This window comes from Fukomys damarensis, unplaced genomic scaffold (genome assembly GCF_012274545.1).
Source record: "Fukomys damarensis isolate Sample0158 unplaced genomic scaffold, DMR_v1.0_HiC HiC_scaffold_25, whole genome shotgun sequence".
Lineage (NCBI taxonomy): Eukaryota > Metazoa > Chordata > Mammalia > Rodentia > Bathyergidae > Fukomys > Fukomys damarensis.
Window position 1 is genome coordinate 22690577 of NW_022900937.1, and position 13766 is coordinate 22704342.

General features: G+C 34.1%; 1 protein-coding gene across 1 annotated transcript in view; it reads left to right on the top strand.

Annotated features, from left to right (window-relative positions):
• The window catches only part of Neo1 (neogenin 1), a 194275-nt gene that overhangs the window by 62971 nt on the left and 117538 nt on the right, over positions 1–13766 (top strand). The window contains exon 2 of the mRNA XM_010627935.3: positions 8396–8713. Coding sequence (XP_010626237.1) covers positions 8396–8713 — 318 coding nt within the window. The remainder of the gene's footprint in view (positions 1–8395; positions 8714–13766) is intronic.

A 13766-nucleotide genomic window follows, 5' to 3' on the forward strand; every position in this document is an offset into this window, starting at 1 on the left:
AGTAAGGTCTTGATTCAATTTATTTCCATTAGTAAATAAATAATAGAATAGAAAAATTCTCCCAGTCTACAGACATTATGAGGCTCTGACAGGATTTTTCTGAAATATCTTGTTTATTTTGCTTTGAGACCTATGCATTCATGACATTCTTTGCAAAAATTAACTTTGATATTATAAGATTTATTATTAAGGATTTGTATTTTTTGCATATATTTATTAGATTGTTTTATGGAATTTCATAAATATTACTTCTGATAGTAAAGCTTCTGACAGCAAAATATTTCAGTAAATTATTTGTGTGCTATTTGTTTTCTGTTCAAGAAAATCTTTACTGAGATTTTTTTAGTTGAACTTGGTAACAATTTGTATATGGTGATGGTACTTGAATAAAACCTGTAATGCTTGTTTTCCGTGAAGAAAGCACTCTATTAGAGATACAGAGGATATCAGCTCTCTAGAAGATAGCTGATTACTGAAATATAAGTACATAATACTGGAGATGCAGCTTTCAGAAGTGCTAATTATTATTTTTTAAAAATTGTTGATCTTTGAAGAAGTGGTCCATTGAATTTTATCATCTTGTACTCTCTTGTTCACTGTCATCTGTGTACTTTGCACTAAAAACTTTGGGTCTTGTTTTATAATCTCCCTGTCCAGTCTAAGTCTTGCCCTTTGCTCTGGCAAAGAGTGTCTGCTTGGCCTGCCTTTCCAATATCATTCTCAGTTCTTTACCCTCCTCATCTCCAGTGACTTCTCTTTCATGTTAATACAAACACGAGCTTTCATAACTGACCCCACCCCGTGTCATTGCTCAGTAAAATATTAAAATAATATCCCGGTCTTACAGCAGTCTTCAGTCTTTCCCAGTTTCTCATATTATACTTGCTCAATTTTAGCTCACCTTTCTCAGCAGGTATCTAAGGAATGGGGCCCTCACTGTATTATATTTACTCTCAGCAGTACACCTGCTTTGAAATACTCTCTTGGCCTCTGGTGTTCACCATGTTCACCTACCCTCTGAGCCCTATGATTTCTTCAGGCTTTTCTTTCTCTTCTGTCTGTCTCTTAAATGCTGATGCTCTTCAGAATTTGGTCTCCATCTTTCTTCAGACCTTACATTTCCTAGTCTGTCTCAGTTTTGTCTGCATTTCAGTTTCAGCACATATCATTATCCAGAATCTCTTGAGTTCCAGGCTTGTGTGTTCTCCACAATGCATGTCACAAGCACTGTGAAGTTCCCATGTTATATCAGACACATGATCTCCCTCACTGTGTTCTTTTCCTCAATGCCTGGCATCGCCATCCCAGCTACTGTCCAAGCCACAAACTTGTCAGCCATCTGACTTCTCTATTGCCCTTTTTCACATTCTCAGTCTCCCAGGTTTATTGCTCCCACCTCAGAATTCTTTGGGCCTGCCCATTTCTTTCAGTTTCTATTTCTACTTTCCCAAACAGGACTTCATCAGGTTAATTCCAGCACTCTTGGTAATGGAGACAGGAGGATCACAAGTTCAGACCCAGCCTGGGCAATTTAGCAACTTAGTAAAACTCTGTTTCAAAATAATCAGTTAGAAAAGCAGCTGGGGATGTAGTTTAATGTGAAGGCTCTGGGTTCAATTCCCAGTATGGGGCAGATAGACTGAGAGTAGAATGGTGGTTCCCCCCATGGCTGGAGAAGACAGAGAGATAGGACAACGTTGGTCAATGGGTACTGAGTTACAATTAGATGGGAGCAAGATGTTCTGGTGGTCTGTTGCACACAGGATGCCTCTGTATAACAGTAATGTACTGTCATTTCAAAGAACTACATGAATTTGGAAGTTGTCCCATAAAGAAATGATAAATGTTGAGATGAATATTTAACCTAGTTAAACATTATATAGAGTACACATGTGTCAAAACATAACATAGTATCTAATTAATATGTATAATTTTTATGCTTTTATATATCAGTTAAATCAGTTTTAAAAGATCACTTAATCTTATTTGGTACATAATTGTCAAAATGTGTTAAAACAAAAAAATTAAGGCCGTATCATTTGATGCATGACAGTATCTAAAATGTGATTGACAAAAACTAAGATCTAGATTGTTAGCAGTTTAGGGGGAGACACTGTAGGCATCAAACTGAATAGTTACAATTCAGGATCTGCCGAGAGTAAGGCAAGTACTTTACACATATTCTCTCTTTGTGAAAATGTAATCTCTAGTGTAACAGAGCTAGGATTCAAAACCATGTGATTTCACTTTTCCATATTTTTTTTCTGATTTTTTTTTGGAGGGGGTGGAAGACTGAAAATTGAAAAAGCACTCTTAAAATAAATGTTGAATAAATGAATTCAAATATTTTTCTATAGAAATTGCAGTTTTCCATAGAATTTGAGTTTCTCTAGAGAGGATATTATGATCTTGAAGAATTTCAGATCCAGTTTGGATTAGAAATTGATGTTGATTGTTTTGATGGTATATTTTGCATACCATGAAGTTTGTTTCTAAAGCGACATGTTAATAAGATAAAATGAATTAAATACCAATGATCAATTACATGTTTTCCTCAGGAAAGGGGTTCTTCACAATTGAGAAGAAAAAAAAAATGATGTGACTGGGGGAATTAGCTGTGCAGAGCAGAGAGAGAGGCTGAGCTCTGGAGCCAGGAGCATGTAGTAAAAAGGTAGTGAAAATTAGTCAGCTCTTAAATGTTGCCTGCTTATAATTGAGAATATGAATGTATTTGTTTGAATGTATTTCTTTGAATGTTAAATTATTTTAATTTTTTCCATTTTTAATTGTAAGTTGAGAATTTAAAGCAAGAGAGTAAACTATATTGTAATAGTGGACATGAAATGATCAAGATAGATGAAATACAGGATTTAAAGACTGGATGGAATCTGATGGTTAGAAGCAATATTAAAGAGTAAAAAATATGTCTTTCTACAGTAATCTTAGATTATTATGAGATTGTTATAGCGAACATTATGCAGAATGCTTTCTTTTATAGGTATAAAATGTTTGCTTATTCTGTTCTGCATTTTAGCTGTGGTTAAACTTTGAACCTCTTTAAGCAGTAGGACAATTAGATTTTGTTTCTTCTGATTTTTAAATGCCATGTGTTGATTTTTTTACTCTGGATATGATAAAATTTAGAATTATTTTTGGCTGTGCAAATAAGATATGCAGTTAAGTGATACAATTTGTTGATATTTTGGGGGATGGAGTTATAGTTGAAAGAAGTTCCCTGTGGATAGTTTTCTTTCATAAGATGAAATTCTATCAAGAGGTGTGAAGTATTCTATCAAAAAGTGAGGAATAGTGTATCAAGAAATGAAGTTATTCCATTAAGAAGTGAGAAATTTGCAGAGACTTGGGAATGTAGATAATATCAGACAAGATCATTAAGCTTATTTCAAAATAAGATGTCCAGTGACTCTTGCTGTAGTAAACTAATATTAAGCAAACTAAGTGGACAGGGTGTCAGGAACCTAGTACAGGATCACTTTTTAAATGGAGTGTCTGATAACTCTTCTGTGACAAACTGATTAAAAAAAATTCTGATATATCTTTTTTGCCAAGCAAAATATTGTTCAACAACATGCTGATTTTCATTATGAAACTATTTTATATATACATGGAAATTTTCACCTCCTTATCTTTCCCCCCTTCTACTCCCAGGAACCAGTGATAACCTGATTTACACTTTTGAGCTTTTCTCAATGATCATGTAATCATATACATATGAAATTATATAATGTACACCCATTGGCATTATTCATTTTTTCACAGAATTCTAGATAGACTGAAGCATACTTTTAATGGATAATATTCTCAGGCAGGCAAGGATCATGAAACTATAGTTGATGGATCAGATCCATTCTGCCATTTTTATAAAGTTTTATTGGAATACAGCCTTACCTATATTTCTATTGAGTGGTTTAAATTCTTAATTTTTTTTTTATGTTACGTGTGAGAGACTTCCTCCCCAAATCCATTGCTTGTCTGCTTCATTATTATATTTTGCCATTAAAAAATGTGTGTGTGGCCTATTTTGATTTATTTTTTTCCCCGAGACAGGGTCTCATTATGCAGCCCAGCCTGGCCTTGAACTCACAGTGATCCACCTCCCTCAGCCTCCCAAGTGCTGGGATTATAGGCGTGCACCACCATACCTGGCCATATTTTGATTTAAAAGGTTGCTTAACTCCATGGTTATTCATGTATTCTTTTAAAATTTCTTACAAAGATTTTTATTACCTTTTTATAGATCTGGAACACATTTTTTATATGTGTGTTCAGTGGCATTATAGTATTGTTGTTAAGATTAGAACTGGTTCTTGTTTCCCGTGTGACCTTTGACAAGTTACTTAACTTACTTATTTTTGTACTTCGGTTTTTCCCTAAAATAGAATAATACTAAGATCTGTCTCATAAGATATTAATGAATGTTAAATGAGCAGTTGATATTTAGAAACTCTTTAGTATCTGGTACATGGAGACATAAATTGTCTACCATTATTACATGTTTGTGTAGGCATCTCATTTTTCTCGCATATGAACAAGCAGTTGTTGTGGTAAAATTTTTTCCCTAGTTTATTCTTTTTTGAGGTTGATTTAAAATGTCATTGCTGTTATATATTAAGCCTTCGAGTATGAATGTTTTTTATTTTTAAGCTTTAAAGCCTGTTTTATGGCTTTTTTTATCTGTTGCCCCTGAACTGTAGTGACCATAGTTTTAGAAATACTTGTAACTGATGAGTGAAGTTCCTCTTCTTTTTTTTAAAGTTTTATATTTTATTATTTGGTTCAACAGAGATTATCAACTTATTATAAAAGTTTCTAATTCTTGATTCTAAAGCTTTAAAAATTATTAGTGTATATTTGCAAAGTGTAAATGCATTCATCTTAGGGAATTGGTACATATATACTTAGCATATCTTGGTCATTTTTGAGTCTCTTTTGTGAACAGAATTATTTTGAGTTTTCATATCATTAAAAAAAACTCATCTGAATTTATGAAACCCTTATTTGTTACTGAGTTTTACTGTCAAGACACTGAACTGGCTAGTGTTAGAATGGAACATTTAGTCTCATTAATACTTTTACCAGTGGATGTGTTTAGAAATTATGTAAGTTAGAAATTGATTCTATCCACTTACTGTACTAGATGAATACTGAATAGAAACATTGCAGAAAGATAGATCTTTAGCCAACAGTTCACAAATAGTTACCCTCCAGGTGCCTCAGAGCCCTGGTGGTGGTGGTGGGTGTCACTTTATAGGATACATAGCGACATCTTTTGGACACTGTGCAAACTTCTAGCCCAGGTTATTTTTAATGTTTGCTTAGGCTGCCTGCCTTTGTTTCCCTGTTGTGATAGCTTTGTGAAACTGGGCATTTGGTGGTTTGCCTTGATAAAAAGCCAGAACTATGCAAAAATCAGTGGCAAACAGAAGTCATGGATGGCAGTGTCTAATCTTAAAGTTTGAGAAGTTTTTAATGCCCAGTAGGTGCACACATCCCATAATAGGTAATTGCGAGTGTTTTTAAATGAAATTAATTTTTTTTTTAGTTTATGTATTCTTTTCCCCAAAAGCTTACTGAGTTTTTGAGACATAAATATTTGTTTGAACCAAATAAGTAAGTGGAACAGCTAGGTATTTGTTTTGGCCTAGGGAATTTTTCTTTTGTGATTAAAAAAAAAAGTACTGAGAAAATAAACACCAGAATCCAAAAAAGTTTGGAAATCTCTCTGCCTTAAAAATTGTTACCGACTGGGCATGGTGGTGTATACCTAAATCCCAGCACTTGGAAGGCTGAGGCAGGAGGATCTCTTCAAGTTCATAGCCAGTCTGGGCTAGTGCGCTCAAGGCAAGCATGGAATACATAGCAAGACCCTGTCTTTTTAAAAAAAAGTTATTTCAAACATTCAAAGATTAAGAACATTTTTTTTTTGGACAGGGTCTTACTTCTTATTCAGGTTGACCCTGAACTCACTATGTAGCCCAGGCTGGCCTTGAATTCATGGTGATCCTCTTGCCTCTACCTCCTGAGTGCTGGGATTACAGGTGTGCACCACCATGCCTAGCTGACGTGGTTTTTAGATAGGGTGTATGTCATGCTTGCTTGTGTCAGGGTGAACTGAGCAAGGTAACCTTGTCTGAGCACCAGGGAAAGCCAACTCTTGTGAGAAAGTGCTATTTAGCTGAGCCTGAAGGAGGTCTAGGAGAGCTGTGGGGTTGGGGAGTTCCTGGACCAGCTGGTGTTAAGAGGACAGGGGTTAGGGGAATGACAAGGAGGAGATGAGGAGAGAGAGCAAATCACACAGTGGCAGACAAGGAGGTCCACTTAAGGAGTTCTTTAGACTTTAAAAGACAGTGACAAGCCTTTTGAAGGATTTTAAGTGAAGAGTCTACCTTAGGTCACTGTCCAACTGGAGAATAATGACATCCATAAGTATTTAACACTATCTTCTACTTAGTGAGGAGTGCATTTTTTAATAATATTTTGAAATGCCTAGGTTTTCAAAGGCATTTATAAGCTTTACTGTGAATATGATTTTATTGTAATGTTTTGAACATACTAATATATATGTTTCGGCTCAAATTGGCTGAAAATGAGCATGGATTTGAAAAATGGAATAAAAGGAAGACAGCGTTAAACTGTAAAACATTTGAATTGGTGTAATTATCTTTTGGGTTTTTTTGGGGGGGGTACCGGGGATCAAACTCGGGACCTTGCCGCTTGCAAAGCAGACAGTGGAACCACTGAGCTAAATTCCTGGCCCCCTTTTTAGGTATTTTTTAAATGGAAAATTTTTGTCCTAATTAAAAAAAATTTGTTTTGTTAATATTTATTAAAATGAAAAACAATTTTCATATTTTGACTACCAGTCTAAAACATTTGTCTTTTAAGTTCCTGTGTGAAACTCAGGTGGCATAATAAACATGTACAGGCAAGATAGAAAGTTTATCTCTCATTTGTGCTTCCCTTTTGCTTGAATTTTGATTCAGTATGCAGTAAATTAATACAGTAAAAATTTTAATAGCAATGATAAATAAAGTAACTTCAAGTTACTTTTGAAAGATTCCTAAGATCATTTTCAAGAGTTAAGACTTGACAAATACATTTCATAATCCTCAAATGGGAAAGGAGATCTGAAACTCCTTTCCAAGTCCCCATTGGTTAGTCTGATCAGAACTGGAATTTGCTTATTATAAGTACTGGGAATCTTTTAAACAATTGAATATTACTTTCTTCCCTCTGCTAGTATATTTCATATTTATTTATTTATGTAGAACACACATTTTATAATAGAATTAGTGCCATCTTTCCTTAAATCCATAATTAAATAAATTATAACTAGGTATTTGAAAAGAAGTCCTAGTGTCATTTTTTTGGACTGGGCTTCCCTGATGGAGATACCTGATTAGTGTCTTGAGTTGTTTACAGGCAAGTTGATCAGTATTTCTTTTTCAAGAAAAAAGGTTATATTGGAAAAAGCTTATATTGGAAAGTTTTCTGTGGCTGAGATAGAAAGTTTTTAGTCAAAGTTTTCTTTAAATATTTTTCTTCCTTTGTTCAAAGAATTGATGAGAGACAAAAAGATTAAACTGATCCCATCTTTGCTGTTTACTTCAAAATAAATTATAGATGAAAGTTAAATGTAAAAAATTAAACCATAAAACTAATAGGACAAAACAAGGCTAATTTTTTAATAACTAGGAGAAGGGAGATCTTTCTAAATGTAACACATTTAATTTTATATAATTTAAAATTTATTTTGTTATATGAAAAATCAAATGAAAAAAGGATATTTGCAAAACATAATAATAGCTAAGACCAAAGATCAAAGTCAATAGGGTGAATAATCTACTAGGAAAATGCATGTAGTAGTGAATTTATAAGCAGAATACAGGCAGCCAATAAACATAAAAATATATGAACAAAAGGTTGAGGAGTTAGCTCACTGGTTCTGCTGCCTGCTTCACAAGCACAAGGGCCCGAGTTCAATCCCTGGTACCAGAAAAAAAAAAAAAAAGATATGAACAAAAATTATTTCAATTTTGTGTCTGTTCTATATAAAATTTTACTTTGAATACAGTAATTTTAAGCATTTCTAAATCCAACTGTGGGATTTGAATTAAAATCAGATATAATCTAGCAAGCTGAGCTCACGTAAATTGTGTGTGTGTGTGTGTGTGTGTATGTGTGTATGTGTGTGTTCTAAATGAGTCAAGTTTTGGTTTCTTAGAAGTTTTATTAAACATTCATAGTAAGATGATTATACATATTTATGTGCCAAACCTGAAGAACACAAATAATTTGATAATAATTTTTGGAATTCTTTTCTTTCAGAAATAGTAGGATGTTTTGCTTAATTTTGTTCTTTTTGGTTTTGTAGGTGCCAGTGTTCGGACATTCACTCCATTTTATTTTCTGGTGGAGCCAGTGGATACACTCTCGATTAGAGGCTCTTCTGTTGTATTAAACTGTTCAGCATATTCTGAACCTTCTCCAAAAATTGAATGGAAAAAGGATGGAACTTTTTTAAACTTAATATCAGATGATCGACGACAGCTTCTCCCAGATGGATCTTTATTTATTAGCAATGTGGTGCATTCCAAACACAATAAACCTGATGAAGGTTACTATCAGTGTGTGGCCACTGTTGATAGTCTTGGAACTATTGTTAGTAGAACGGCCAAGCTCACAGTAGCGGGTAAGTTTTGTTTAGTGATTTACTTTGTTGTTCAAATTTTTATCAAGGATAAATAGGAAAAAAAGGTAATATGCCACACACAGTGGTGCATACCTGTAATCCTAGCTACTCAGGAAACTGAGGCAAGAGTATTGCAAGTTTGAGGCCAGCCTAGGCAATTTAGAAAAAGAAGTGTGAATGTAGCTCAGTGGTAGAGCACTTGAGTAGCATGTGTGAGGTCCTGTCTTCTTCAATCTCCAGTACTGGACACACACACACACACACACACACACACACACACACACACACACACAAAATCAGTATTATTTTTGAGTTTTCATTTAATTGGTAACAACAAATCATTTAACAGATAGATAGACATTGAACATACACTACATGTATCAGACTGTACTAAGACTTGTTCAGTACTGTATGGAATAAACTAGCATAGCACTTCTCCACTTCTCTGATGGCTTAAAAGTTGCTATCGGAGGTATTGAGCAGCTTTTGTATTTTTCTTTTTAACTTAGGGCTGAGGATATTATATAGGACATTTAAATCAGTTTGATGGCTTTTATCCTACCTAGGAAAACCATTTAGTAGGGTTTAGTGAAACTTATAGTGAAGTTTTTAATTTTTTTTTTTTTTTTTTTTTTTTTTGGTGTCAAGGAATGGACATTAAATTAGATTATTTAAAAATCTATAAAGTATATATGTTAAGCAGAAAGCTTTTGAGAGAGAGTCATTCTGTTTTGGAACATCTTTATTTGAATAATGATGGAAAGTACAAGAGAAATTAAGGATTTAGAGCAGTATGATGTGATTCCTGTATAAGTCATTTCTGTTTTGTAATAAACACTGGCATTCCTCATAGCATTTCTTTGAGCTCCAGATGAAGTAGTTTTTATAAAGAGAAATATTGTATAAAAGGGAGTTTTCTTTAAGTCCTCTATTTTTATTCATCTTGCTGAAATGCTGGCAAGAGAGAATGGAACCTGACTGAGACAGTCTCCTGCTGCTTTCCCACTTCAGGATTATGGGTTTGGATCTGGAGCTTACTCCAGAATGTGTTTGTTCATTCATTCAGAAGATGATAACTTTCTGTCTTTGAAGCCATATATTCAATACTGAATTTGGGTATGATATAAAACCCTTGTAATTATGCCATAATCATAGATTAAGGATGGAAAAATAAGAAAGGAAGAAAACCTAAATCTTTTGGCAATTTTTTTCTTTTCCTTTCTTTTTTCTTTGCTTTCTCCTTCCCTTCTTTCCTCCCTCACTTCTTGTCCATCTGCTAAGACTTCTTTAATATGTGTAATAAATACATTAGTATAATGACTTCCTCTACAATGTCTTTTGTGTTGGGCTTCTGTTTATCATTTATATTCTTAAATATCTCTGATCTAGGCTTTTATTTGTGACTCCTTCCTGTAAGCTCTATCCTACATCCTATCACTAAATCCATGAATTCTACCTCCTAATTTTTCTGTATTGGTCCACTTTTTCTCCTCTGAGACTTCTGGACTTCTCCTGACAGCCTTGTATCTTTTGTCTGCCACTTTATCCTTCTCTTCTATCTAGTCTCCACACTGTCAGAGTACTATTTCTTAGTAACACTGTCAACTTAATAGATAAACTTTAACCAGCCTTTTGATTCCTTTTATGAGCTCATGCCCACATCTTCAGTCTCATTTCTTATCATTTCAACCCCCACTCCTACTATCACTACCCTCACCAGTTTTAGCAGTGGCAGCACAATGTGGTATGAGTTTCCTTTCATTTATTCCCATTATTTCTATCCTTTATCTTTTCCTCTTTTTCTTCTTCACTAGGCTTGTTCATTCCTCATCTCAGTCTCATGTTCTCCAGGAAGCATTTTTTGACTGTCTTAGTAAAGAGGCAGTTTTAATACAGTGAAATACATTCTGTAGTAATTACCAAGAGTTTTATAGGAGAGTTTTTATATAACCCACTGTTGGCTTAGGTACCGAGAGGAAGTTTTATCTAAGCTAAGTGATGAACAAAGTGCTCTTTAATAGTGTGTGCATTTAATACAGTTACTGTGATTTATTCATAGTCCGTTTTATTGAACATTTATATGGGTTAAAATTTTGGGGCATACTATCTTGAAATACTTTTTGCAAATTTTTATTTCTGTAAAATAGAATACTAGAATTGGGATTGCTAGCTCATAGGATACCCTTTGTGTGTGTGTGTGTGTGTGTGTGTGTGTGTGTGTGTGATTTAAAAAGATACTAGTTTGTCATTTCCTAAAATATTAACCATAGAGTTAAAATATGATCTAGCAGTTCTACCCAGGAATCTGTCAAAAAAAATGAAGAGAGAGAGCCACACAGCAATCTGCACATGATGGTTTGTAATAGCATTATTCATAATTGACAACCAGTGGAAATAACCTAAGTGTCTGTCAAGTGATGGATAATCAAAATATGGTATATTCATCAGTGGAATATTCTCTCAATAAAAAGAAAGGGTGTCCTGATAAAAAAAGTTCTGAAATTAGATAATTGGGATGATTATATAACTTTATATATTAAAAAATCATTAAATTGTGTGTTTTAAGCATTGAACTTTATGGCATATAAATTATATCTCAATAAAACTTAAAAAGATATTGTGAGCTGTGTGTGGTGATCCTATCCCTTGGGAGACTGAGGCAGGAGGATCGCCAGTAGTTTGAGGCCAACCTGAACTATATAGCATGACCCTGTCTCAACTGCCCTCCACTCCAAAGATATTACCAAATTACCATTCTAAAAATTTTTTAAAAACGTGTTTCAGGTTTTGGGTTATAAACAGTAGAAACTAATTTCCAAGTTCAGAAAGCAGGGAAAGTTTTGAGCTTACAGTATGTAGCTTATAGAATTAAATATGAGGCTGCTTTTTTTTTTTGCTTTTCCCTGTGGGTTGTCTCTCATTTCTCCACAATAGAAATTTCTGCTTTTCAGGAGTAGTCTGGCTGTGCAAAAGGTAGCGGGGGACTGGTAGTCTGGCATGGTGGCTCATGTCTGTAATCCCAGCACTCAGGAGGCAGAGGCAGGAGGATTGCCATGAGTTTGAGGCCAACCTGAACTACATAGTGAGTTCAAGGCTAGCCTGAACTATAAAGTGAGACCCTGTCTCAAAAAAAAAAAAAAAGACTTAGAGGGACTGCGATGGTCTAAATCCAGACATAGTCAATCCCTACTTGCCGACTCTTTGTTTTACTCTCACTGCCTTTTTCTTGTAGTTCTCCAAAGGCAACAAGACAACTGGCTTCACTCTTGTGAGCAGAAGAAGCTGCTGTGTTTTTTGCCTTGATACAACAGTTGCTAGTTCCTCCATCTACTTTTCCTCTTTAGAAACTTTTTGAAATTTCTTGCTTGACAATTTCCCATTTGTTGTTGTGGGTTTACCTTTTTAAAAATTATTCATTTTCATGAGAACTTAGAAGTGAATATTTTTTGACTTTTAAAAAATAGAACTAGTTCTTGGTTTTATTTATGATTCCTTTTCCTCCAGCTTTATTCAATTTTATGCTTCATGTTAATCTTGGTTTTCTCTATTTTTAAAAGTAGGTATTTGGATTATTTTCTTTCCTTCAAAAACCACCTTGAAATAAAAATATGAAAAAAATTTATAGTAGGGTTAGAAAACCTGTGCATTATTTATATTTATATTTGGACTAATTCACCATCATAGAACTTGAAAACTTGGAATTGTTTCTCATAATTTGTTTCTTAGTCTTTAAAAAGCATTTTGATTACATACCTGTACGAACTTCCCAAGATGATTGTAAGATGCATGTACTGCCAACATATACTTATAAAAATAAAATAGTAGCTAAGTATTTATATACCAGGCAATGTACTATATATGAATTACTTATGTTAAATATTTAATTTTTTAACAAATATATGAAACTTGTTATTTTCTCATTTTAATGATGGAGAACTGAGGTGAGAGAGGTGAAAGAATTTGCCAGCATCATAGCGCCATGAAAGGTGGAGTTAAATTCATATTCAGGCATGTGACTCCAGAATTGACACTTGCAGCTACTGCATTCTGTGGCGTCTATACAGTGCTTATGATCACAGCTTTTGTTTAACACTTTATTTTGAAGTATAGTAATTTTAAACTTAGAGTTCCAAGAATCAAGAAATCTACACCTTTACACAGATCACCGTTATTTACATTTTACCACATCTGCTTTATCCCCTAAATACTTTTCTCTGAACCATTCAGAGCAGTAATAAGTTGCATGCATGTTGCCTTGTCATCCTTACTTAAAGATGTATATAGACCGTAAAACAAGGACATTCTCCAGAGTAACAACAGGTGTCCACCAAAATCAGGAAGGAAGTTAATCTTAGTACAATACTAATTAAGTCATTTAATTTAGATTTCATACATTGTCTCAATAATGCTTTTTTTAATAGCAGAAAACAAAAGCAAAAACTTGCCCTCTCTTCCCTTTCTGAGTCGGTCTAGGGTTACATGTATTACTTAGTAGTTGTTTCTCTTTAAATTCTTTAGATATGCACTAGGCCTTCAAATTTTCCTTGTCTCATTTTTAATTTATTTGATCTTCCCCTATAAATAAATTCAGATTTTGCATTTCTGGGAGGAATAGCACAGAAGTAATGTTGTGTTCTCGGTACATTATATCAGAAAGCCCGTGATGTTTTGTTGCTGGTGATGTTAACATTTACAGTATTTTACTTGATTAAAATAGTCTATGAACTGTTTCTCCTCTGACAGTTACGTATTTATACTGTTGTTAATTAGTAATGAATATTTTGGGAAGAGATATTTTGATACTTTGTAATATACACTCTCACAATTCACTACGGGAAGCTCCAGTGGTACATGTGTGAGTGTGGTACAAACCACGGGATGGGACAAACCCATTCCCTGAAAGGACAGTCACACATGTATCACTGGTGGGATAGCAGATGGGAATAATAAATTTTCACCCACTAGTTTTACCATCCATGAAGATTCTTGCTTAAATCCTTTTTAGCAGGTTACAAATAGAAATACTATTATTCCACATTTAGCCAGAAGAAAC